At 58.7% G+C, this 25424-nt stretch overlaps 3 protein-coding genes across 14 annotated transcripts in view; 2 read left to right on the forward strand and 1 right to left on the reverse strand.

Moving 5' to 3' along the window:
• ANK1 (ankyrin 1) overlaps positions 1 to 8916 on the forward strand; it is a 54117-nt gene extending 45201 nt beyond the window's left edge. For 8 of the 10 annotated variants that reach the window (XM_064400292.1, XM_064400291.1, XM_064400295.1 and 5 more), the window contains 6 exons: positions 1611 to 2163; positions 2837 to 3095; positions 4213 to 4296; positions 4538 to 4705; positions 5011 to 5132; positions 6748 to 8916. In XM_064400292.1, the coding sequence (XP_064256362.1) occupies positions 1611 to 2163; positions 2837 to 3095; positions 4213 to 4296; positions 4538 to 4705; positions 5011 to 5109 (1163 nt within the window). In that variant the 3' untranslated portion in view covers positions 5110 to 5132; positions 6748 to 8916. Of the gene's footprint in view, positions 1 to 1610; positions 2164 to 2836; positions 3096 to 4212; positions 4297 to 4537; positions 4706 to 5010; positions 5133 to 6747 lie in introns of those variants that run through there. The other 2 variants (XM_064400293.1, XM_064400298.1) reach the window with 2 other exon arrangements.
• A 1448-nt stretch (positions 8917 to 10364) lies between these two features.
• On the forward strand, positions 10365 to 12611 carry NKX6-3 (NK6 homeobox 3). Its single transcript, XM_064400404.1, has 3 exons — positions 10365 to 10746; positions 11685 to 11854; positions 11931 to 12611. The coding sequence occupies exons 1-3, from the start codon at positions 10365 to 10367 to the stop codon at positions 12159 to 12161; spliced, it is 783 nt and encodes a 260-aa protein (XP_064256474.1). The 3' UTR covers positions 12162 to 12611.
• A 3324-nt stretch (positions 12612 to 15935) lies between these two features.
• Positions 15936 to 25304, reverse strand: GPAT4 (glycerol-3-phosphate acyltransferase 4). 3 transcript variants are annotated; one of them, XM_064400402.1, is made up of 13 exons: positions 25234 to 25304; positions 22938 to 24083; positions 20390 to 20459; positions 19776 to 20073; positions 19618 to 19692; positions 19086 to 19175; positions 18881 to 18974; positions 17990 to 18105; positions 17731 to 17786; positions 17330 to 17415; positions 16983 to 17111; positions 16827 to 16906; positions 15936 to 16313 (listed from the first exon to the last, which is right to left on the reverse strand). In XM_064400402.1, the coding sequence occupies exons 2-13, from the start codon at positions 23100 to 23102 to the stop codon at positions 16205 to 16207; spliced, it is 1368 nt and encodes a 455-aa protein (XP_064256472.1). In that variant the 5' UTR covers positions 23103 to 24083; positions 25234 to 25304; the 3' UTR covers positions 15936 to 16204. The 3 variants fall into 3 exon arrangements, with proteins under 3 accessions (XP_064256472.1, XP_064256473.1, XP_064256471.1); XM_064400403.1 differs by having other exon boundaries at positions 22938 to 23896; positions 25234 to 25297; XM_064400401.1 differs by lacking the exon at positions 25234 to 25304 and having other exon boundaries at positions 22938 to 24120.
• Between the last annotated feature and the right edge of the window lie 120 nt (positions 25305 to 25424).

A 25424-nucleotide genomic window follows, 5' to 3' on the forward strand; every position in this document is an offset into this window, starting at 1 on the left:
TGGGGGGCACAGTCTGTGCAGAGATTGGGGCTGGTGTCTTGCCTGAGCAGGTTGCACCCACTGAGAACTGAGTGGGCACAAGGCATTGCTGACAGATGTGGCCTCTTCACATGGGGCTTGTGCTGCAGAAAGCTTGGCTCTGCCATGCTGCTTTCTCAGAAACTCTCCAGGTGGGATTGACAGGTGTTCCTCATCCCAGTGTGAGAGGTGAGAGGTGTCTGTGGCTGTGCAAGCTGATCAGCGGCCGGGGAGCTCACTGAGTCCTGGCTGTACAGCTGTGGTGGTGTGCCTGGGCTGGGTCCCAGGCAGAGTGGGCCTGGATGTGGGGACACAGCCAGAGTCAGCTGTGGGGAGCCAGCACACCAGACAGGGGCAGGGCTTTGTGCTGCTGCAGCCCTGCACTGTGCCTCTGGCCCTGCAGCGCTGGCTCATCGCTCTCTCCCTCTCTGTCTCTCCCCTTGTTCTGTTTTCTCAAACATGCCACCTAGTGCTGCCAGGTGCGGGCACTCCTGTGGGTCACTTCTTTTCATCTTTCTCCTCTGAGCTCATCCTGGCCTCTCCTTCTCTCATCTTCCACTGCCTGTCTCCACTGTCTCCACCTCAGCTAAGCCCTCTGGGAGCCGCATCCTGCTCCAGCGACTGCATGTCATCAGGGAGCACCCCTCTTACAGCTGTCACGCTTGCAGGCAGCCATCCCAGGCCTCCTTCTCCTGCACAGCCCCACGCTCCTTCCCTCGCTGGCACTGCACTGCATGCCCCTGGCCAGGCACCTGGGTGCCCATGGGTGAGGTGCCCTTTCTGTGCCAAGGCTCCCAGCTGTACCCTGTGCCTTGGCTGTGGCTGGCACTCCCTGGCTGCCAGGGCAGCAGAACAGGTTCGCTGCTGATCTCCAGGGGTGAAAAGATGGCTCAAGGCTGAAAAAGGCTGAGCAAAGCCACCTGCATGGGTGGGAGTGCCTGGCTTGGTGGTAGTTCATGTGGATGTGCCTGAGCTGTGCACGTGGCCCTGGGCAATGAGATGTGACAATGGCTTGTAGCCCTGGAGACTCCAACGGGGCTGTAAGGCCCTGGCTGCCTTCTGCAGGGCCTGGGGGTTGCATGGCATGCTCTGGGGCCATTCTTCTCTGCTCATGGTACTTCCAACCTGCTCCTCTGTGCTGTGGAGAGTGTTTGGCTTTGAGAGTTGGTGCCTGCCAGACTTGGCTACTTGAACTCCAGGCTAACAGCCAGCTGGTGCTGGATGGGGGCTGTGGGCAGGGACCGGGGGGTCTGATGGAGCAGGGTAGCAAAGAGGGCACTGTGTCCTGCAGTGTGGATGGAGAATCGCGTGAACACCAGGCCAGTCCTCCTCATGGGGAGGAGGCAGCCCCAGGACCTGCCCAAACCAGCCCCAGGGTTTGAAGGGGAGGCATGGCAGCATTTGCAGGGACCAGGTGAAAGCAGGCGCCGCTGTGAGCGCAGCCCTGCTCAGCCTGGCCACAGGGGGCTGTGGCATGGCCATTGCTGTCCTCGGGGCTGTCACCCTCCCAGAAGCTGCCTCCCTTGTGCCCTACTGTGCTTGTGCGTGCGTGAGGTGGCTGCTGGACATGATGCCTCTGTCTGCCCATATAGGTTACGCTTCACTGCAGGACGAGCTGCTGTCCCCTGCCTCCCTGCATTACACACTGCCATCCCCGCTGCGTGCCGACCAGTACTGGAATGAGGTGGCCATCATGGATGCTATCCCCATGGCTGCCACTGAGCAGGATGCCCTGATGGAGATGTCCGACATGCAGGTGTGGTCCTCGGGGCTCACCCCCTCGCTGGTGACTGCTGAGGACTCCTCTCTGGAGTGCAGCAAGGCTGAGGACTCGGACGCCACGAGCGAAGGCCGGTTCCCAGGGCAGCTTCTAGCAGATGCTCATGGCCCAGACCACATGGGCTCTATGGACCTGGTTGAGGATGACACAGTGGACTCAGATGCCATGAATGGCCTGATTGACCTTCTAGAGCAGGAGGAGGGGCAGAGGCCAGAGGGGAAGATGCCATCTGGTGATCATCAACCAGGGACTGGGGAGCAGGACCCGGAGAGTGAAGTCTCTTTTGTTTCAGTTCAGGAGAAGGTGCAAACCAGGATCATGACATCACCTACCTTTAGCCATGATGTGGAGAAGAGTGCAGACAGGTACTGCAGCCTGGGGCACCAGGGTGACCGTGGTAGGGGAGCACAACTGCTTTGCCAGCTACTGCCCTGTGCTGGGCCAGCTGCAGTAATCTCCCTGCTTTGCTTGCTTCCCTGCTGGTCTCCAGCTCTGGAGCCCAGGCATCTGCAGTACATAGAAGGATGGTTGGGCCTTTCTGGAATTGCTCTGGAGGGCTCCTTGCAGAGCACCTGGAAGAGACCCCAGTCAGCCAGGCCCTGCATGTAGGTTGTACTTATGAGAGCTAGCCCTAACCTGGGCTGCCTCCTCCCACATTCCCAGTGGCACTGGACCCACAAAGTCCCTGGCAGCACCCAGAAATGCCCCACAGCATTAGAGTTAGAGCTAGACCACAGTAGACCATGAGAGCACAGCAAGCTCTTGCCTCAGACCCTGGCAGCCAAGCTGTGAGGCTGCGGGACGGGCAGGGAGCATGGCATAGAGGTGGCCTGTGCCTTTTGTGCATCTGTGTGTCTTGTGCTGCTTCTGCCAGGCGCCCAGCAGTGCTGCGAGCTGGGGAGTGCAGCCAGAGCCTGCGGGGTGCAGGTGTGCCCGCCGGAGCTCGGCTGGTGCTCAGGGTGCAGCCCTGCCTGCAAAGCTGACTGCCTCTCTCTCTCTGTCTCTCTCTCCCTGTCCCTGTCCCTCTCTGGTGCCCAGGCTGAGGGACTGGAATGCAGAAGGCTCCTTTATCTCCTGCCTACAGGACCTGACAGCGGGCTCCTGGCAGGAGGGAGTCACCCGAAGGCTGCTCCCAACGCACACCACAGCCTCTGGGGCACAGGGCCAGCAGCAAGAGCAGGTCCTGGTGCCAGCCACGGAGCTGATGCGGGTCAGCTCTGCAGAGGACAGCGACTGGCAGCCTCAGCACCCCACAGGCGGCTGGCAGGAGGAGCCCGACAGCCGCTTCTTTGGGCAGGTGAGGGTAGGAGCAGGGGAGTCAGCCCTGCAGGAAAGTGGTGGCTCTATGGACAGCCTTTTCTGGAGCCTGCTGCAAGGCCCATCAGGCAGACCAGGTGCTAGCTCCTCAACTCTCCTCGCATACTTCCTGCCCCTTGGGGTGCCTCTCAGCCCAGAATAGCCCGCTGTGCTTGATACCTGAGCTCTTGCTCTCCATTTATAACCCAGTCACCCTCCAGAGTTGTTCCTTACTGAGTATCTGCCCTGGCTGCCAGCCCGACAGCCTGCTGGAGCCAGAAATAGAGCTGGTCTAGGGGGCCAGGCTGGGTGGTGGGCTTGATGCCACGGTCACACAGAGCCAGCAGGTACAAGGTGAGGGCAAGCACCTTTCCCCAGCCAGGGCACGCACGGCCACGCTCAGAGGTGGCTGTTCATCTCCGCGTTACCTGAGTCACTGTGGTTCCAGTGACACCCCAAAGCCCTGGCTTTTGCCCAGGGCTTCACTCGCCCTGTGACGGAGGAGCTCCCGCTGCCCTCCCACCGCGCCCAGGGGGGACAGGCAGTTGGAAAGGTGACAGAGCAGAGGGACAGAGCTGTCCTGTTCCCTGCCACATGACTCGCAGCGGAGCTGAGAGCGCAGAGGACGCTCCTCCTGCCCGCTCCCTTCTCGCCGCCCACAGCCGGCGGAGCTGCGGCTCCAGCCGGGCATGGCCGAGCGCTGACGGCGGCAGCCCGCGGCCGGAGGAAGGATGTGGGCTTTCCTGGCCCAGCTGCTGATCGCCCTGGTGCTGCTGGCCTTCTTCTTGGTCAGCTGCCAGAACGTCATGCACATCGTCAGGGGCTCGGTGCGCTTCGTGCTCAAGCACGCCCACCGCGAGCTGGACAAGGAGCTCGGGGAGAGCCAGGGGCTGGCGGATGATGAGGAGGCTCTCTCGGCCAGGGTCGTCCGCCGGCGCCTCCTCCTGAAGGTAACCCCAGCTCCTGCTCAGGGCGAGCTGAGGGGCCGGCCCGGCACGGACGCAGGAGAGCAGAGAAGGGGCAGGGCAGGGCGGGGCGCGCCTCAGGTGTATGGTTCGACCAGGTAAAGGCTCCCCTCGCCGCCCTCACACGGCCTGACCTCCCTCCTGTTCCTGCAGGGGAACGAAGCCCTCCATCTCCCTGGGGAGCAGGTGACGGAGGAGCAGTTCACAGATGACCAAGGCAATATCATCACCAAGAAGGTGAGTGGCCAGGATGTGGGTAAGGGCATGCCGCAGCCTTTCCCTTCTCCCCTCCAGCCCTGGAGCCCGGCGCCCATGTAGGGCATTGGTGTCCTGCTGTCTTGGGTTACAGTCACGGCACTCCTCCAGTGCATGGGGCAGGCTGCACACACACCACGTGTGGTTTGGGGCAGGCTGGGTGAGGAGGGGCTCGCGGCGCCCTGGGGCTGGCTCTGACACCCAGCTCCGTGGGTATCCACAGATTATCCGGAAGGTGGTGCGTCAGCTGGGCCCCGGTGACATGGGTGACAGGCAGGAACAGGAGGAGCTGATTCTGGAGGGCTCCCTACAGGAGCCCCAAGACCTGGAGGCTGAGGAGGATCACTTCATGAAATACTCCATCTTGCACCGGGATGGCCTGGGCGCCAAGGTACAGTGTGGCTCGTAGCCCTGCCTTGCAGGCAGCCTGCCTGGGCCAGCACCCAGGGCTCTCAGGACTTCGGCAGGACTCTCAGGCTTTGGGTCAATGTCACCCTCTGTCCTTTCCTCTGCCCTGCACTCCTCTCCTGTTTCCCCTCTAAGACTTCTAAGGCAAATCTTGCCCACCGCGCCAGTCTTCTTGCTTGGTGTTTTCTGCCTGCCAACTGACTCTACCTTTCCCTTTCCTGTCCTTCTCTCTCTGTCTGTCTGTTCACCTGGGTGATGTCCTGCTTCCTGCCCCTTCGGCTTCCTCAGGAGGAGGTGCGAGTGCGTGTCCCGAAACCAGAGGTCTCTGGGGGCAGGATGGGGGCTCAGATAGTGAAACGAGCCAGCCTGAAAAGGGGGAAGCAGTGACCCCTCAAATGGCCTCTTTTGAGGTAACCCTACCTTTGCTCTTCCTTCTGTCCCGGCTCTCCATGCTGCTGCCTGCACTGAGCTGCTGCTCATGCACATTCTCCTGGGGAAGGTGTGCTGGGGCAGTGCCCAGCTCGTGGCCTGCAGAGAGGGTTTGCTGTGCTGCAGCAAAGGGCTGGGGGTGGGCAGCAGTGTGCCCTGCTGATACCCTGCTGCTGGGTGCCCTGGTGTGCAGAGATGCTCCAGCCAGCTGTGTGCAGCACCCCAGTGCAGCCACAGTGCCAAGGGCTGCTGCTGCTGCTGCAGTGGGTGCTCAGGGGGATGTCCCCAGTGACAGGGTCACAGAGTTGTTACTCTGGGCTACAGACAGAGGGGTGGTCTTTGTCCAGGTTGCTCCAGGGACTAGATGGCATTTGCATGGGGTCTGAGCAGAGCCACCCCCTTCATGCATGAGCACAAGCTGCAGCCTTGTGGCAGTGAGAGCTGCTGCCCTTCCCGAGGGGCGCAGCTGGGCACTGGCAGAGCTGAGGGCCAGGTGAAGGGTGTCCTGGTTCTGCGGGGCCCTGGGTGCTGCCTGTCCAGCCACGTAGAGGAAAGCACTGGGGTGTGCTGAAGGCAGGATGGGGGCTGGCCTTGGCAGGTGCTGCTGGGGAATGTCTGGGCAGTAGGGATGCAGGAGGGGCAGCTGCAGGAATGTGACACTTGTAGGGGCTGACAACAGGGCACCTACCTTTGACCTAGGACATTTCTTCCATTGATCCTCATTGAGCTCAGAATGACCCCTTAAGTCTTGTGCATTCCCTGATCCTTCTGTGGAGTGGGACTAGGCCAGGTTGAAGGCAGGGTGCTTGGCACAGCACATTTGAGCCTGGCTGCCTCATTTTTCTCTGCATATTCACTGCTGGGCTGACAGTGCAGCACTGGGGGAAGGTGCTGCATGTGTGCTCCCCAGCTGCCCAGCACTGCCTCCTGGTAGGAGGCTGCCAGGCAGGGGCAGTTGCTGCTCTGGCCTCTGTTGTTCATGCATGACTCGCTCTGTCCTCCTTCTCTCTCCACTCTGTCAGTGAGCTCTCTGTGGGTGTGTGAAGGGCTTATGCTTGTGGGCACGTGTTCATGCAGACTGTCCCCCTCTACCTGCCCCACTCCCCAGACAGTCCCTGGCTCTGCCTCTCTCTGGGGCACCGCTTCTGTTGCTTTGCTTTTGTATTTTTCCACTGTGTGAAAGTGGCCCTGGGTGTGCACTGGGGAGGGTCTTCCTCACTGCTGGGAGAGTGGGGTGCAGTCAGTCATTCCAGCTGAGGTGGGGGGCTCAAGGCTGGCCTCCTCCACCCCAGATCCTACAGCAGCCCTCCCAGCTCCCTCCCAGTGCCACGCTGCAGATGGGGCAGCTCAGCTGCTGCAGATGGGGCAGCACCATCAGTGCCATCAATGCCATTGCTCCTAGTTCCAGGCCTGCCACTTAGCGTGCTCTGTCACTGTCTGACACCCCCCAAAACTTGTCTTATGGTTGCCTGGCAGCATGGGTGCATGTGGGACAAGCACAGTGTGCGGAAGGGACTTGCCAGCCATGTGCTGGCTGTCCCACCATTAATCCTGGATGTGCCACCTGGTAACCCCTGCATTTCTGTGTCTTTCCAGGATCACACCTCAACACCAAACCACTGAACTTCACACACGTTCTGACACATACCTGAGGAGAGAGAGGAGAGGAGAGCAGAGAGTGGAGGGGAGCAGGGCTGGCTGTACATGTTTCTATAGGCTAATGGCATGATTTCTGTATGAGATATACTTACCTATCCGCATGACTGACTGACTGCAAGACGCATGAGCTACAGTACTTAAACCAGATGAGGGGCCTCCATCCTTGCCCCGCTGCTGCCAGGAGCCCAGAGACAGCACCACACACCAGGGGCATGCTCTCAGCTCCTTGGGGAGGCAAGAGCTGGAGTAGAAGAAAACGAGAGGGGAAGGAGATTCCATCTCCGTGTGTGGATGCATCCCCACGTCTGTGCTCCAGCTGCAGGAGGAAAGCTGGGACAGCATGGCACTGCTCACCGTGGAAGGAGAGGTGCTTGGCCCCCCCCGCAAATGCCTGTGCTGCCTCTGCTGGACTTGCTTCTCATCCCTCCCTGTGAGTGTTGGGTTTTGGGGAGGGCAGCAGTGGCCAGAGGGTGCAAGGGGAGGCTGCAGGGAGCACAGCTGCCCTGGGCAGAGGGGCTGGTGCAGGGCTGCCCTTCCTCTCCCCAGCACGTGCAAAGTCTCCCGTCAGGGCAGAGCTCTGGGCTGAGCACTGAGCTCGTTGCTTATGTTGAAAGTGTAAACTGTACAGCAATCAGCCTTGTGTATATGAACCAATAAATACTATGCAAACCCCTAGGGACACTCTAGCAGTATGTACAAAGCACTGACAGCTCTGCTCTCATATACCTCTTCAGGCTGCAGGATGGGCAAAGCCTTTGGAATATGTGAGCAGCTCTGGTGAATGGAGCAGGAAGGCAATAGGAGTGAGAGGGCAGCAGCCTGGCCCTGTCCTGTGCCCCTCTGCCCGAGCCTGGCCCCTTGCTGGCCTGAAGAGGGGGGGGCTAGAGGTGCAGTCCCATGCTCCAGCCCCACTTTGTGTTGGCTCCAGCTGGCTTGAAGCTGTAGGCCTGCCTCGAGGTGCTTGGGGCCCGGGGAGGATGTGCAGTGAGAGAGAGCAGGAGGTGCTTGTGCCACGCGTGGGGTTGTGCCTAGCTCTACTCAGCACAATATCTGCTCAGGAGATGAGCCAGGAGCTAGCAATAGCCAGCAATACGCACCCCAGGCAAGGGCTTTGCAGGGACCCTGGCCTCCCTGCAAGGGGGGCCCATCTCCCTGGATACTGACTCTCCCGGGACCAAACCCAGAGACATGGGAGCTGCATTTTCTCCAGGTGGGAGCTGCCTGAGCCCTGGGGGCTGGGGCAGCCTCGGCCCGGCTGCTCTGGCAGGAGCAGAGCTCAGAGTTGGGCAGTGCATCGACCCCGCTGTAATACTTGACCCCAGGAGCGCAGGGAGAGGGTGGTGGCACTTGGTCCCAGGTCCTTGACCCAGCTGATGTGGGGACCTGGCCTTTGTAGCACAGCGGCGTGGGGACCCCCTGCTCTTTCTCCTGGACGTGGCCACGGCCCTGCTTTGCAGAGTCTGAGTTGGTTCTCCACGGCCAGGTGCAGAATGAGCACCCCTCCAGCTTCAGGCTGTGTGCTGGTGGCCTTGGCAGGGCAGCCCTGCCCTGCAGCGGGTGCACGTCTGCTGGGAGAGCCCCTGGCTGCCCTGCGGCCAAGAAACCTCGCTGCAGCCAAGCCACTGACCCAGCTTAGCCTCGGAGAGCAAAGCAGCCCCCTCCCCGCCCCAAAGTTGAGCCATAGAGGCACAGACTCTCCATCCATCACCCTCGCTGCGTACAGTAACCTCCCTAGACCCACTGCAACAGCTGACTCCGTAGCATCACCCTAGAGTTGTGTGTGGGTCCAGTGCTTTGGCCTTGTGTATGCCGTAGGGAATGTGCTGTGCTGCAACCGTGCCAGGCACCTGCAGTGACATTGCTTCGCGCTCAGATTGCTTGTAGGGCTGGTAGGGGGAGGCTGCACCCAACATTGAGCCTAGAGAATGCTGCAGTCTGCACACTAGAAGCTTTTTAGAAGTTTTAAAGATTACTTTTATTTTCTTTTTTTAATTGTTATGGAAACAAGCCTTTTGGATCTCCCTGTCTTAGGCCCCGATGTATAGATCATTTCCCTGTACACCAGCTATCAGATTATGAATTAATAAATAAATCAACACAAACAAGTGTCTCGTCTCTGCTTTGCCGAAGGTGGGAAGAGCCCGGGGCCGGGTCCCCTCTTGCGGGAGGGTGGGGTCGGCCGTGTCTGTGCCGTTCCTGGAGCGGCCTCTCCCGGGGAGGGCGAGGATCCGTGCCACTGCTCCCCCCACGCTGCTGGGGCTGTCCCGGGGCCGCGGGGCTGCTGAGTCCCCACCGAGAGCACCGGCCCGAGCGGCGCTGTGCAGCCCCGGCCCCGCATCCCATCCATCCCGACCCGTCCCATCCCATCACATCCATCCCGACCCGTCCCATCCCATCCCATCCATCCCGACCCGTCCCATCCCTTCCCATCCATCCCGACCCGCCCCATCCCATCACATCCATCCCGACCCGTCCCATCCCATCACATCCAGCCCGACCCGCCCCATCCCATCCCATCCATCCCGACCCGTCCCATCCCTTCCCATCCATCCCGACCCATTCCCGTGTCCCGTCCTGTCCTGTGTCCTGCTCCGTGTCCCGTTCCGTCCCATCTCCCATCTCATCCTGTGTCCCGTCCCATTTCCGTGTCCCGTATCCCGTCCCGTTCCGTCCCGTGTCCGGTGTCCCGTCACGTCCCGAGTCCCGTGTCCCGTGTCCAGTCCCGTCCTGTCCCTTGTCCCGTGTCCCGTCCTATGTCCCCTGTCTCGTCCCGTCCCGTGTCCTGTGTCCTGTCCTGTCCCGTCCCGTGTCCCGTCCCGTGTCCCGTCCCGTGTCCTGTCCTGTCCGTCCCTTCCCGTGTCCCCTGTCCCGTCCCGTGTCCCCTGTCCCCTGTCCCGTTCCTTGTCCCGAGTCCCGTGTCCCGTCGTGTCCCGTGTCCCATGTCCTGTCCTGTCCCGTCCCTTGTCCCGTGTCCCCTGTCCCGTCCCTTGTCCCGTGTCCCCTGCCCCGTTCCTTGTCCCGAGTCCCGTGTCCCGTCGTGTCCCATGTCCCCTGTCCCGTGTCCCATGTCCCCCGTCCCGTCCCATTCCCGTGTCCCGTCCCGTCCCATTCCCGTGTCCCGTGTCCCATGTCCCCTGTCCCGTCCCATTCCCGTGTCCCGTCCCGTCCCCGCCGCCGCCGCCGCTCAAATCGCAATTTGTCTGCCCCGCACCAATCACGCGCCGCCGCCGAGGCGCAGCCAATGGCAGCCGCGCCCGCCCAGGCCTGGCCAATGGGCGCGCCGCCCGCAGCCGCGCGCGGCCAATGGCTGCGCGCTATTCTAATGGGCCGCGTCTTTATCAGAGAAATGTTGGCGCTGCCCGAGCCCAAGTTGAGGGTCCGGGGCCGGAGCCCCGCCAGGTCCCCGGGGCTGCCGCGGCCCGGCCCCGCCGCCACCCCGTGCCAGCCAGGGCCAGCGCCCACCCCGGGGCTCCGCAGCCCCCGGCCCGGCGGTGATGGGCCGTCCGTCGCACCTGCGGCGCGCAGCGCTCTGAGGAGCTCTCGGTGCTGGAGCCATGGATGCCAACCTGCCCGGCACCTTTCTGCTCAACGGCCCCTCGCTGGGCGCCTTCCCCGAGGCCAAGGCGCCCGTTTGCCAGTACTCAGTGCAGAGCTCCTTCTACAAGCTGGCGGCGCCCGGGCTGGGCGCCCAGCTGGCGGCCGGCACCCCGCACGGCATCTCCGACATCCTCGGGCGGCCCGCGGCGGCGCCGAGCGGCGCGCTCCTCCCCGGCTACCCGCACGCGGGCGGATTTAACGGACTGAGCTCCCCGGGCGTCTATTACGGGCCCCAGGTGGGCGCCCTGCCCAAGGCCGGCGGCGAGTACCTGCCGCGGGGCCGGAGCTGCTGGGCGGAGGCGGCCCCGGAGTGGCGGGGCGGCCGGCAGTGCGGCGGCCGTAAGTACGGGGGGCTCGGGGCACCCGGGTGGGCTCGGGGTGCCCCCCGGGATGGGCACCTCGCGGAGTCCCTGTGGGCACCGGGGAATGCGCCGGGCTGTGTCTTTGCCGTTGCCCTGCCGGCTGGGGGTCGCCCAGGACGGTGGGAAGCGCTCCAGTGCTGGAGCTGGTGGAGCTCAAATGGGCACAGAACTTTTTGGCTCAAAGGCAGGGGCAGCTCTAATGACAAATACTAATTCTTTAGCGCCAGGCAGCACAGCTGGCAAGGACGGGCAGAGCCCTCTGACTCTCAAGATCTCCCTGTCTCTCGAGCAGCCTGGCTGGGGGTCAGTGCCTGGTTATTTCATGGCAAAGACAGGCCAGCCACGAGCCCCAGGCTGGCAGCGCTGCCGTCCTGGTGGAGAGCTGCCAGGGGAATTGCAGAGCATGCTGCTGCTGTCCCAGCGGGTCGGTGGGATGTGTGCATCCAATGTCCCATGGGAAGCCCCAGGAGGTTGTGTACAGCTGTGGTCCCCCTCACCCCTTTGCAGGTGAGGATTTTGGAGCAGATGGGTTAAGCAGTTTGGCTCTGCTCCTGGCACAGCTACGAGCCAACGAGCAGCTATGCCTGTCTTCTGTCATGCATCCTGCAAGCTGTGGGACATGGGGCACAGTGTCCCAGCGCTGCATGGCTCTGGGGGCGAGCACTGTTGGTAGCAACCCTCACCCTCTCAGCACAACCACTGTCCTTGTTCAGGGGGTGCCTATCCCAGCTCTTCCTCTGTGGCACCTCCTGGGATAGGGTGAAGCCCTGAAGCAGAAATAAAGTTTTAATTTGGAGAGGAGCAGGTGTGGAGGGACTCTTTGGCCACTGAGGGCTGGCGAGTGTGGACAAAGGGAGCGCTGTCCAGAGTTGTGAGCTGCCAGAGCTCAGCTCCTTCTCTCTTCCTCTCCTGCAGCCCCTGCTCACTTGGCTGACAGCATCCACAAGAAGAAGCACACGCGCCCAACCTTCACGGGACACCAGATCTTTGCTCTGGAGAAGACTTTCGAGCAGACCAAGTACCTGGCGGGTCCGGAGAGAGCGCGGCTGGCCTACTCCCTTGGCATGACTGAGTCTCAGGTGAAGGTGAGTACCGCTTCCTCTGTGCCATGGGCTGCTCAGCGTGTTGGCTGCTAACCGAGCTGGGCCCACGGGGCGACAGGTCTGGTTCCAGAACCGACGGACCAAATGGAGGAAGAAGAGCGCCCTGGAGCCCTCCTCATCCTCGCAGCGGGCGGGGGGCTCTGGCGGAGAGCGGGCGGCCTCCGAGACCGAGGACGATGAGTACAACAAGCCCCTGGACCCCGACTCGGATGACGAGAAGATCCGGCTGCTGCTGAGGAAGCACCGTGCAGCCTTCTCCATGCTGGGCTTGGGCACGCACAGCGGCTGAGCGCCAGCACAGCCTGCCCCTCTGGCCCGGGGTGACCCCCCTCACCAGCAGCTGGGGGGTGTGGGGTGGCAGCTGGATGGGGGGCACGGCTGGCAGGGCTGGGAGCAGCACACGTGGTAGTGTCAGGTGCAGCGTTGATGAAATAAAGGTCCCCGTCGAGTCCCAGCACTTGTTTCGTGGTCCAGGGTGGCCTTGTGAGGCTGGGCTAGAGAAGGGTTGGGGATAGGATGGATGGGGCAGGGTCTGCATGCCCGGCAGGGGAAGGGGCCACGCTGTGGTGCTGCATGTGGGACAGGAAGTGCCCCACAGAAGCAGGGGAGCCCTGGAGATTTTCCCAGGGTTTTCTCTGCTTTGGGCGTGTACCAGCAGCAAGAGCTGCTGGTTCAAAAGTCACTCACTGGGGCCTCTTATTGGAAGCTCTTAGCAGCAAATAAATATCATTTATCTTAACAGTGTGAGTGAGAGCCCATTCACCTGTCGGGGCTGCAGGATTGATGTGGCATCAATAGCCCCAGTGTGTTTGCCTGCCAACCTGTTGGGTGCCCCCCTGCTCTGTGCTGCACCCCTGTGCAATGGGGGCTGCACATACAGACATTTTTGAGCACAAGGGGCTGCACACCCCCTGCTCTGGCTCGCCGTGGCTCACCAGTGGCATGCCAGCTGCGGGTGCTGCACAGGGCCAGCTGTCCTTACCTGCTCAGGACACCAATGGAGCTGCAGCTGGCACAGCCACAGCACTGAAGGCCGGGCAAGCTTGGCAGCTGTTCAGCCAAGAGCCGGCTAAGCGGCAGCCAGGTGTGAGCAAACACGTGGGCTGTGTCTTGGAAGGAAATCGATAGCAGATAAGGTGCTGCCGGCCCATCAGGCACTGATTAGCAGCACGGGAGGGGCAGGAGTGGGGCTGCTGAGGGGATCCCCTCCCTGCAGGCAGCACCTGCAGCAGGCTGGTGGCTGAGTGGGCACCTGAAGCTCCTGAGCCACTGGGAGCTTTCAGTGGCCCTGAGCACCGGCCCGTGTGGGGTGCAGGTCATTGTACAACCTGCCAAGGCTCACATTTGGCTTAAAGCCCCTTTCAGTCTCTCACTGGGCTCTGGGCACTTTGCAAGGGGACCTGACTGCTCGGTGCCACTTTCCCAGAGTTTAGGGCACTACTGTCCCTGTCCAGCCCCTGCAGTGAGCGTGGGGCTTGTAATGCTCCCCCCTCAGCCACGCAGCCCCTCCACTGCCTCCATGGGATGGGTTCTGGGCCAGGACAGAGCTCATGGACCCTGGGCTGTGGGATGGCAGGTCCCATGGGAGCGTGGTGCACGGGGCTGGAGGAAACACATCACTGTCTGTGGACAGAGCCAGAGCTCAGCAGGTTCCACATGGTGGGAGAAGTGAGGGGCTGCTGGTGGGATATTTTTTGAACATTTTCTAAGCTGCCCAGCTTGGCTGACAATTTTTAATGTACTAACTGCCTGGTCCAGTGAGCTGATTAATTGGTGCTGTGGAGATCAATACAAAACAGAAAATTAAAACAATTTTAAAGTGATTAAGTAGTTTAACACCTGTCTGATGCCACGTCAGGGCTGGGAGACAAATAAAGCAGGTGGCAAAGGGCCTGCTGTAGCCAGGGAGAGTGACAAATGGCTGCTGCAGCCTGGCTGCCCCGTGCATCCCCACGCTGAGACAGGACCCCAAAGAGTGCTGATCCATGCAGGGCCCCATCCAGCAGCCAGGAGTGACCCCCTTTTCTCCCTGTGCTGCCCACCGTGGCTCCCCCTTTCCCATTTTCCCATTTTCTGCTGCAGCAGAGCGGTGCCCCAGCAGCTCTGGGCTCTGGGCAGGAGCAGCCAGCAGCGAGCACGAGCTCTGCCCAGCCTGTGCCCGGTGCCAGGCAGCCTCAGGCAGCGTGGGCAGAGCCAGGAGTGCAGCACAGGCAGGCCAGCCTGGCAGGCAGATGGATGGCAGCTCCGCTTCAATTCCGCATCCCTTTTCTCCCAGACAAACCCCGTCGGATTTTCATAAATCAAAGCGCCACACTGTTTAATAAAAATTTATTGACTTACAAGTGATTATTTATCAAAAGGCCATTAATAGCAGCTCCGGGAATGATGTGCTACTGGGTGGTGCGTGGAGACTAATAGCAAATCAATGCCAGCATCCGGGCAGAATGCATATGAGGGCTCCTGGCCCCAGTGGGGTGCACGGCTGCTGCAGCCAGAGCCAGCAGCCCCTACCCCGTGGGCAGCCCAGTGCTCCCCCCCTGGTTATTTATCGCTTACAAATGAAATGATCGATACTTTTAATCTAGAGCTAAATTTATTAACTTTCTCATCGGAGAGAGACGTATTGACTGGGGGGCACGGGGTGGGAGAGGCAAGGAAAGATGGATGTGTGCCTCCTAACCTGTCCAGCCAGCTCCTTGCCTGCTGTGGAGTGTCCTGAATGCTGCTGGGGACGGTCCCCGAGCACAGCAGGGTGGCTGGACATCCTGCAAAGCTGAGGAGGGTTCTCCATGGTGTCAGGGACGGGGGATTTGGGGGCACCTGCAGCTGGATCCAAGTGCCTGAGGACATGGGAAGGGGGTGGAGGAGCCTTGTGGCCTTCAGCAGCACCTGAAGGAAATGTCCATCCCACCCCCAGAGAGGAGAGCTCTGGGGACACAGCCCTTGATAGGGCTCAGGAGCAGCTGCTGAATGGGAGGAGTGAGGGAGAGCCTGGAGACCCTGCGTGGGCAGCAGGGATCAGCAGGCAGGGCTGTCCATGTCCCCAGCAGGCGTGTCCCAGCTGCACTCAGACACAGGGAAGGGCCATCCACAGCCTCAGCAACCCCTGACTCACTGTGGCTCTCTCCAGGGCTCCCCAGACCACAGCAAGGTGCAGGGGTCTTCATCCAAACAGCCACCTGAGCTGGCAGCCAGAGCTTCCATCAGGTAAATTAAAAAGTGCAGGAAAATTCAGATTTAAGGCCACTTACACAGAGCAGCTGTCCTCACCTGGCATAGCAGGTACAAAGGAGGCACTTGGGTAACTGCCTTCTCCAGAGCATCAGAAAATGCAAGCAGGGTTCAGCAGGTAGCAGTGAAACAGCTCTTGCTTGTAAGAGCAGAGAACCCAGTGTAAGTGCTCAAGTTGATAGGAATGTAAGCAAAATGGGAAAGTACCTGGGAGAAATGCTCAAATGCAAGTTGTTTTACTGAATAATCTACTTGCAGAGCAGAAAAGGGGCACCACCTCCAGCACAAGATTTCAGTTTTCTTGCTACAGGTTGACACTATCCATGTGTGTGCATGACAGGGTCAGATGCCACTGTTCCCCTCAGGAGACATTTGAAAAGGGATTTGCTGCCCTAGCCATGAAGTCTTGGGCTCTCCTACACCAGATTCCTCAGGAGCCCCACCTGCCACTCCAGTGACACCTGGCACCCCACAGCCCCAGGGGACAGAGGGAGATTTCCAAGGAGTTTGATCCTTACTGCATCAGGAGCAGTGAGGAGGCTGGTACTCAGACACTGTAGAAGCAACAGTCTGGGTGAAGCTGACAGGAAAGTGGCAAAAGAAAAAGATTTCTTCTGGAAGTGGATCTGAAAATGGCCTGAGAGGCACATTCTGCTCCTAAGGGGTTTATAACTCACACATGAGTGGGACAGACTCATGAGGATTCCCTTGGTTGTCAAGGCAGCCAATTTCAGCACAGCTCACCAGCTTTTGTGTTGTGGGAGACTTGTGACTGACACACATGCACATCACTCCTCCCCTGGGGCTGGACACACCAGATGGAAGCACATGACACCGTAAGAGTTTCATTTAATACTGCCCCTGCAAGGGGCTTCACTGTAACAGTAACAAGAAGGCAACTTTGCCATGAGCTGCCAAAGGCCTACACACTCCAGGCAGCAACAGTGCCTCCACAAAACAACAGCCAGAGGATGAAAAAGCGAGTCCAAGCAGCTCTGGAGCAGCCAAGTCCAAAGGTTGAGAGGTGCTCCAGACAAGCCCTGGCTGGTGCTGGGGGCAGGGGCTTGGCCAGCCCTGGTGGCAGTGCTGGAGGCAGCAGGCTCAGGAGCGGCTCCGGTCCTCGTGGCTGCCTACAATCATTTTGCTGTAGAGTTTCTGTTGCTCCTCCTTGAACGCATCTTTCACCTTCTCCCTTTTCAGTCCTCCATCCCTGGGGAGAGAGTCATATCAGAGAGGCTGTAGACAGGCACCATCTTTATCTGGGACTGTTCTGGGCAGGTCAGAATTGCAGCAAGACTACCTGTCCCCAAAGGGCATCACTTTCTTACCTGGTTCTGCCCCCATGGCCCTGCACTGTGCTCAAAACAGCAGTTCTGCCAGAAACATGAGCTACTGTGGTACAGCTACAGGAGACTGCCTGCCTCCTGGGCTCTGACACCTCAGTGCCTAGGAGAGCAAGTTCCCAAGCTGAACACAACTTGCAGAGTAGAAACAAGTCAAACCCAGGGCACCCCAATGCAAGCTGCAATCAAAGGATGAAGCTCTGATGCTCAGCATACACAAGAAGCAAAGACTTTGGTCCCTACTACAGAAGGACATTCCTCCAGAGGCCTGCTCTACTCTAAGCAAGAAATAAATGGGAGCTCTACAGCCCATGAGCACATCCCAGGAAGCAGAACAAGGAATTCTGGCACCAGGAAGAGAAAAGCTTGCTTGGACTCACCAGAGCAGATCCACAAGGCCCCCCTGCCTGGCAATGGCTGACTTCACTCGATTGGCAAACTGCACTGCGTCCTCTTCAGGCTGTGGCAAAACAGGAGGGATCAGCAGGAGCAAAGGGCCCAACAGGACAGGATCAGACAGGCTGGGTTCACCTTACCTGCCTGGTCATTGGGGGCAGGTACCAGACACTGCAGACGATGGCCCAGCTGGTCATCATCCTGAGGAGGTAGGTCACCATGCCATACTTGCTGCTGTTCCAAAAGGCATCTCCAAACTGTGGGTCATACTGCAAAGGCAGAACAGTTCATGAAGTCAGGCAGGGGCTGCACCCTCTCTGAGGCTCCAACTTCCACCCCAAACCAAGCTAAACTTCAGCTTTCCCAGAGCACTACATGGAGTGACCTCAGCTTTTCTGTGCCCTCAGACCAGGCTGGACTGGGCTGCCAGGACAGAGATACAGAGGGACAGACAGACTTGTGCCCTAGGAACATTGCCTTGTCATACCTTGATGGCTACAGGGTAAACTGTAGCTCCAATTTCGAAGCTCCCCTTTTTGAACATCATCACAGATGTGTTGTTGATGCATGTTCCTGTAAGAGACAAGCACAATCTTAACTTTCCTCTGCAGGTCAGTTCAGAAGTCTAAGATACAGGCTTAAGGGCAGGGCAACAGGAACCCAGCAATTGTCCCCTAATTCCATCCAAGCCCTGTTCTCTGGGTCACTGGGACATCATGTGAGACTCCTGCATTCTGGGCTCACTCAGCTCTAAGGACACAAATGTCCCTTTTGTCTCAGTGGAGGGTATCAAGCCCTTGGCTATGTAAGAAGGAAAGGAACAGAGATGTGGTGCTAATCTCAAGGTGCCTTCTCCACCTGGTGCTTCTCTGGCCTTGTTGCACTCACCTTCTGGAAAAATAAGAATGGGCAGTTTGCTTTTGTCCTGGACATGTTCTGTGAGCCTAAACAGAAGAGTGTCAAAAATTAGCAGAAGGGACAGTCGCTCTCAGTAGCAATCCACACATAATCCATACCCTGCAGTCACCAGGGACTATCAGGGTGCCAACAACAGGGGCACACCCTCCCAGCACTTGTCCTCATCCAAGGGAGGTGAGCAGCCCTCTAGCTCCCCCAGCCTCCAGAGCCACCCCTCAGCCAGTCCCACCTTCTGGCGACGAGGTGACGATCTTTGACCTCGGAGCGCTCGAACCAGACATGGGGACAAGCCTTCACCATGGCCCTCTGGATCACACCCATGAGCCCTCCATGGATCTGACCCACCTGAGCAGGGAAAGAACACACCAGTTACAAGACCTGGGCACACACGAAAGTCAAGGCTGTGCCAAAGAGTTTCACAGCCAAACTGAGCTTCATCTTCCTGCCCCTAGCCTGGAAAGGCTACGAGGAAAAGTCCCAGGCTCTGATTTGAAAGACAGATACAGCAAACCCCAAGTGTTTTCCCCATGGCAGGAGGTCCAGCTGGGGAAGTGCTTTGCTCTCCCAGGAACAGCAAAGCCTAGAGCTCCTCTTGCAAACTGCATGTGGAGACCCTGGGGGGGCATTCCCTGGTCTAGGGAGACACAAGAAGCTTGCCTCAAAAAGCTGTTAGACCCCACTGGCTCCTTCCCCTGTTCCTATGTCCCTGAGCTACTCCTTCCCTGTTTCCTGATTAACCCTCATCTTTGTACTGCCCTGAGACCAGGGTCAGCCCCTGGGCCCCTGTAGAGAGAAAGCTTAGACCCTCTGCATGCCTGTGTTCTGGGACCTGATCATCTCAGCACACAGCTGAATTAAACATCTGTGGATATTATGCAAAGGTCCTTTTTGCTTCCTTACCCCGGACTATGTTAGCAGCAAGTCAGACTGCTACAGCTGCACCCACAGACCCCTGGTGCTTGGAGTTCCAGCTGAGCTTGCATGCCACAGACAAGTCTGACAGTGCCCCACCACACCATGCAGGGTCAAGCAGTTGTACATGCTCCAAGGACTCTTGCTGCCCTCCTCCTGCCCCCTAACAAGCTTTGCTGCATGCAGGCAGCCAGGCCTGGTACCTTACCATGGCATAGTAGCCATCACTGGCCAGGATGATCACATCAATGGGGGAGGTGTGATTGGCCACACAGATGCCTCCATTTCGGGGTCTGTTTTCTCTAGAAGCAAAACAAAAGTAGGGGTGAAGAAAGGGGAAGGAAGCATGAGAGATACAAGATGGGCAGCATGGAGCACCCCCTGGGCAGGAGCGTGGAGCAGACAGGCCTTACCTGTCGTGGTAGGTGATGATGGCTGTGAGGGCACGCACGCAGATCCGGTAACACATCAGGTGGACGTGTTTGCTCAGGAAGTCCTTACACCTGCAGCCCAGGACACACACCATCACTGCCCAGTCCTACAACATCCCCTGTAACAGTGCCACCCAGCCCAGCTGCCCCAGGCTGTGAAATCCAGCCAAGCCTTCCCATCTCTCCTACAGAAACACAGCGTGTCCTGAGCTTTGCTGTCAGCTTATCATCACTGATTCTTAACTCATGAGAATAACATTTTGGCCTTTGCTCTTTTCTGTTATTACTGCTTTCAGAGGCCAGGGTGAGCACTCTGCCACCAGCTTAGTGCTCACATCTAGGCCCTTTGTTTAGAATTACAGGGTGTCCATTCCTGAGAGACCACAGCTGCCAGGACCACCTGCTGTGGCTGCAGGTGGAAGAACAGAAAGCTTTCTAGGGAAATTTCAGGATTATAAGGTCTCAAACTGCACGGAGTGCTCCCCACCTGCTTCTCCCTCAAAGATGAACTCACCTTCCATTTGGCAAATATCCCACCACTGTGGTACCAGTCACCAACAAGCTGATGCCAGTAAATGCCAGGGCTATCCTGCAGAAAGAGGGAAACGACATGCTAGCAAAACCAGGCCAGCAGCACGTTGTTGGCAGGCAGGTGCTGGCAGCAGGACTCACCTGAGGGGCAGAAGGAAGCAGTAACGGATGAGCACACCAAGCCCCCAGAGCACAGTGAGGCGCAGGCTGATGTACTGGAAGTTGTAGTTGGTCCTGCTGAGCAGGTTCCAGGATTCCAGCTCTTCAGCTGAGAATCTCTTGGTCACTTCATCATCCATGATGGTCTCGATGCCCTTGCGGCAGAAATAGAAGATATCTGAGAGCTCAAACTCGGGGGCATCCAGGGCTTTGCTGCTGCCGCTCCGCCGCATCTCCTTGATCTCCTCCTCCAGTGACGTTGGCTCCTTTGCAATGATCCCTGCAACACAGCGTAGGCAGCTCTGAGCAAACTGTGACCTGCCCACTCAGAGAGAGACAAAAGCCAAGGTCCTTCCTCACCCACCCTCCTCAGGGTCCCCCTCTTCCTTTGTCCAGTCCAGACAGCCACAAACCTCCCCACTATCTAGAAATGAAGCACTCCCAGGGTGCTTCCCTGCCCTCCCTCATGAAACAGAGCTCTCTAGAACTTTTCCTACATGGAAAAGACTTCCCAGCAGACCTCAGCTGCTCAGAGACACCCCATTTACCCCACCTCCCCAAAAGAACTCATGTAGCCATGCAGGGCAGGATCTCACCATTGACATAGGGCTTGTACAACGGATGGTTCTTCTCCTTGGCACCACGCTCTATTCTCAGCGTTGCCCACTGCAAGACAGACAGCACAACCAAGATTGGCAAGGTTATAGCTCCACACTACTGCCCATTTTAGAGCTGACTTTCAGGAAGGACCACAGTGCAGGGGAGAAGATGGGGCTAAAGCAGGAGGTTTTCATGCAGAACTGAAAGAGTGAGTGATGAACTCAACTGAACTGAGGTGGAACCAAGGGCTGGCCTGGGAAACAGGGAGTGCCAGAGGGAAGAGTGCTCAGTGGTGAGATGGCACAGAAAGGTTTTCTGCTGCTTCTGTGACCTCTCAGCTCTGCTGCACCTTGCACGTGCTTGCCACTGCACAGCTTCTGGCTGAGCAGAAGTGTCTACACCACAGTGTAGGGAGCTGGTCAGGGGACCAGTGCTACTCTTCAACCCTTGTTTCTTCCAAATTCAAAGCAGAGACTGTGTTTTCAGTTTGCTGCTGACACATCAGGCTGATGATGGGATGGGATCCTTTCCCCTCTGATTCAGCTGATGGCTGCTGCTGCTTCTCAGCTCAGCAATCTGCCCAAAACAGCAGCAGCAAGCACCCTCAGACAGCTGGTTGCCAAATCCTGTGCCAGGACTACTTGTTCTATCAGCTAATTTTCAAGGGCAGCAGCACAAACTGCAGGCTGTATTTCTGTGCAGTTTTCCCACCTGCCCTCCAAATAACCTTCACAGCCTGTAATTCATACAGGTCTGGAAGGACAAGCTTCTGAAGAAGAAGGACTTGTGTACAACATGCTTCTCTGTGAAGTTGCTGTGAACTCTGGCATCCCAATCTCAGCCCATACAGGCAGCAGATCAGGAGGCAGCAATGAGGGAATGCTAACTGCATATGGAGCATCCTGCTCACCTTGCAGCTGCCTCTGCCAGCAGCCAGAACTCCAGCATTGCAGATTGCCTAGATGCTGCCATCCCAGAAGCCAGGAGAGGAGCTCTGACCTCGCAGGAGCTCAGCAGCCCAGCACATCTCCATCCTGATGTGGCAGCAGCAAACCCAGCCCCACACCTGAGGGGCAGCAGGCAGGTGCCCTCCCTCCCCACCACACAGGTGTGGCAGTGCCAGCCAGGCCTGGCAGCTCGGGCTGTGTGCCACGAGCTCCCAGAGTGCCACACTCCCACGTGCTGCCCCTCTGGGTTCCCAACGTCAGCCTCGAGTGCTGGGGAAGTATTTTGAGTAACCAACAGCCCTCCAAAATACCATTCTGAATGGTCAAACTTAATGAGTGGATTTTCCACCAAATCAGTGACTAGTTGGGCATGAGTGCTCCTCTATCCTAACACTAAGATCCTTTAATAAAAGCTGGAATAGCTTTTCAGAAAAATAGTTTTCAAACACCAATATAGGTGTTGAGAGCAAATGTTCCTAAATTGAAGGAAGAGGGGGAAAAAAAAGAAAACATTGTGAAAAGTTCCATTTAATTTTTTTTTTCCTGCCTGCTTCAGTCAGTAAATTTGTAGCCAGGTCTTCCAAAATCTGTGTTAATAAAGCCCCTCACAAAACCCAGGGCCTTCCCATTTATACCTCAAGCTTTTGGGAAGACTCAAGAGTTTAAAGAGCTGAACACTGTGAGCTCCAGGGCTGTCTTCCCAAGCCAGGCAGTACAGGGATACTCCCCAGAGTATCAGGCAGAATCAGCCCTGTTCCAACAGCAGTAGCTACACCATACATCCTTTAGCAGCATGAACTCCATATTTAAGAGCCTAAAACCTCCCTAGCAAACACTTTGCTTTCACCTGAGCTGCCAGGGAAGGGTGGTATAGGCTTTACTTACTACTCCTAGTAGATAAAAAATTCTGGTCTGGTCAGGAACTTGCTTCAAGAGGTGCTGGCTCAGAGACAGCCCATAAAATTAGTCCACCAAAGGCAGGCAAGGGAACAGCATGACAACAAGCTGGAAAATTCCACTTGTCCTCTCTGTGCCAAGAGGGTCGGCAAGGGCTGCTGGTTGTCCTCCAAGGTGGCAGGTCCAGACACGGCTCAGTAGGTGACACTCCAGGACAGAAACACGTTGAGAGCTCTGGGTTCTGGCCACAGATCACTCAGGGCTTGCAGCACAAATGTCCTGCCTTGCCTCCTCTGCTCTTGCTTCGTCCAAATGTGCCCTGGAGAGGAGCAGCCTGCTGGCTGCTCCCTTCCATCACACCTGACACTGCTGCAGCAGCTCCCTGCCCTGCCTGGGACAGAACCCCTCCAAGCGACCCCTCACATCCTGCTGTGCTCCTGCTGACTGCAGAGCCTTGCTACACTACTGCTTCACTTGAAGATTTACTAGATTAATTACAGGGAAAAACAGCCCACAAACAGAGGTCTCATAAACGGCATTTGGCTGAGGTGAGCCAAAGAGGTCAAAAGGCAGCAGCACAACATCCACAGCCCTGTCTTCCACTCTGGTCACCCAAAATCCCCTCCTGAGGCAAAAACCTCTCTTCCATGCTTGGACAAACCTCTGCAAACACAGAGAACACTCTGAAAACATGACTTACCTGAAAAATCTTCAATAAAGTTTTCATGTAAACCTTGCGGATGCCAAAGGAGACTCCAAAAATTGCTGGCACGATGATGAAAACCAGAAGCAGAGTGAAGAGGACAGTTATGGAAATCCCCAAGAGATTAACCACTAGGCTGTCAAAGGGGAGCAGGAGGAACATGGTGAAGGGCCCAGGCAAGGCTGGTGCCCTGCAGCCAGACAGAAGGGCTGCTCCCAGCAGTGAACCAGTCCTCCTGTTACTCAGCAACAGTCACACACATGCACTGAGTCTGCAGCGTGCTCAGAGACCCCATTCCAAAGTTCACATCCCTTCGGGGCTCTGAGAGAGGGAATGCAACAGGAGCAGAGAGAGCACTTGGGAAAACGAGCCAACAGTGTGCCAGGAGCTCGGGTGAGTTCAGACGATGCAGGCCAAAGAGCTCAGAGCAGACAGTCCATGGGCAGGTGGTGGGCACGGCAGCAACACGACCGCAGGAACAAATCCCCTCCCAGGCTGCCACTGAGCAAGTCCTGCTGCGGGGCAGCTTGTGGAGAACCTGGCAGCAGAATCCCCTGCTGGCTGCTGAGAGCATGCAGAGTCTCTTCAGAGGGACAAGGTGGAGTCCATCCCTGAGCCTGCATTGGAGGAGATCGAGGGAGTTGGCACTCACGGGAGCCTACCGTATGTGGAGCTATTATTGTTCTCCCCCGAGGGCATGCGCACCAGCACGGGTCCTTGCATGACGCCTGGAACCAGTTCAGCTCTGGAGGCCCCTGGCATCCACCCACGCTGAAGGGTCATTACAGACACCAGCGAAGCTCCTGGAATGCTTTCAAACAGCAAGTTGGCTTCTTGGCAGATGTGGCACTCGCATGCCACCGGCAGCAGCGGAGGGGAGCAACTGAAGTCAGCAGATGGGAGAGATGTCAACGCAGAGAGCGTGGCAGGAGGCCAGAGACAGTGGGCTCTGAAACCTGGAAGGCAGTACTTGGGCTGAGGTCACAGCATTCAGAGCAGCTCCCGAGACAGCAAAGACTGAGACGGATACTCTAGCTACGTCCTGTCATGGTCACGGACTTGGGAATCACCTCCTGCTGCCATTCATCCTGTATTTTCATACCACGCACAGCTCAGCTGGAGCAGACTCATCCAGAACCACGCCTACGGCACAGGATGCTGCAATCAGGTCTCGAGTACAGGAAAGGAGTGACAGAAAACCCTTCCTCATGACCAAGACCTTATCATGTCTCTCATTTCAGGGGCATCCGAGAGAAGTGAGGAAGCCAGGTACCCAGATTCCTGGGTAGGCATCACTTCCTCTGCCCCTGTACATCTCATCCTCAGTGACAAAGGGCACATTTACAAACAGCTCAGGACAGGAAGTTAGCCTAAGGGGAGAATTACTGCTGATGATTAGTCAAAGAAGAACTTGCTGGGGCACAAGGACCAGTCAAAGGTCACACACCCACAGGGCCGTCAGTGGCTTATGATAAAAAATGAGCCTGCTCGGGGGACACTGCCCTCTGGACACCACCTTCACCAGGAACCTGAGGATGGGATTTAACAGCTACCTGACGAGCACACAGGGCAAAGGAGAGTCTGTAAAGCTCCCCTGTACGCTGTGTTCCAGCTGCTGGTTAAACAATGCTAAGATGAGTGTTAGTGCTTCACAGGCATCACACGGAGCGTGGACTGGGGGAGGCAGCTCGTCAGCCACACACATTACGGCACAGCTGTCACCCGTGGGAACCAGGACCCGTGCCGGTGACCCGCTCAGACGGGCCCCTGAGCCGGCAGCCGCTCCGTGACCAGCTCAGCCACGACTCTCCCGTGCCCAGGCACCGGCAGGGCCGAGCCCACGTGTGCCGCAGCCCTGCCCGCGGGCTCCCGGCCGCTCGGACCCCGCCCCGGGGCTGAGGCACGGCCGGGCGGGCCCGGCAGGCACGGAGCCCGCTGTGCCGCGGCTGCAGCGACTCGGCAGAGCGGCTCAAGGCCCGCCCGAGGCCGCGGCGGCGGCGAGGGTCGATCTCCGCTCTGCTCCGCGGGAGAGCGGCGGATCCCGGCCCTCCCGGCGGCCTTGGCTGCGCGCGGGGCGGGGGCGGCGCGGCGGGCACTGCGGCGCGGCCGCGGCGCCACAGGGAGGGAGGCCGCGCTCCCGGGATAACGGCGGCCGGGCCGGGCCGGGCCGGGCCTTTTGCGGGCGTCCCGGCCTGGCCGCGCTGTGCAGGGTGGCAGGCTCATGAGGGGCTGGGTGGCGGGCTCGTGAGGGGCGGGATGGCGGGCCCGTGAGGGGGCGCGGGCGGTCACTCACCTGCTGCCGCCGCCGCCGCCGCCGCCGCCACCGGGCCCCGCTCCGCCCCGCCACGCGCCGTGCGCGCCCCCGCGCCGCGCTGCGTCAGCGCGCCGCCCGCGGGGCCGCGCCCGCAGGGCCGCGCCGCCAGGGGGCGCCCCGCGCGGGCTCCCTCCCGCCCGCTGAGGGCTCCGGCCCGCCCGCCCCCGGTA

This window comes from Passer domesticus, chromosome 28, assembly GCF_036417665.1.
Source record: "Passer domesticus isolate bPasDom1 chromosome 28, bPasDom1.hap1, whole genome shotgun sequence".
Classification (NCBI taxonomy): Eukaryota; Metazoa; Chordata; class Aves; order Passeriformes; family Passeridae; genus Passer; species Passer domesticus.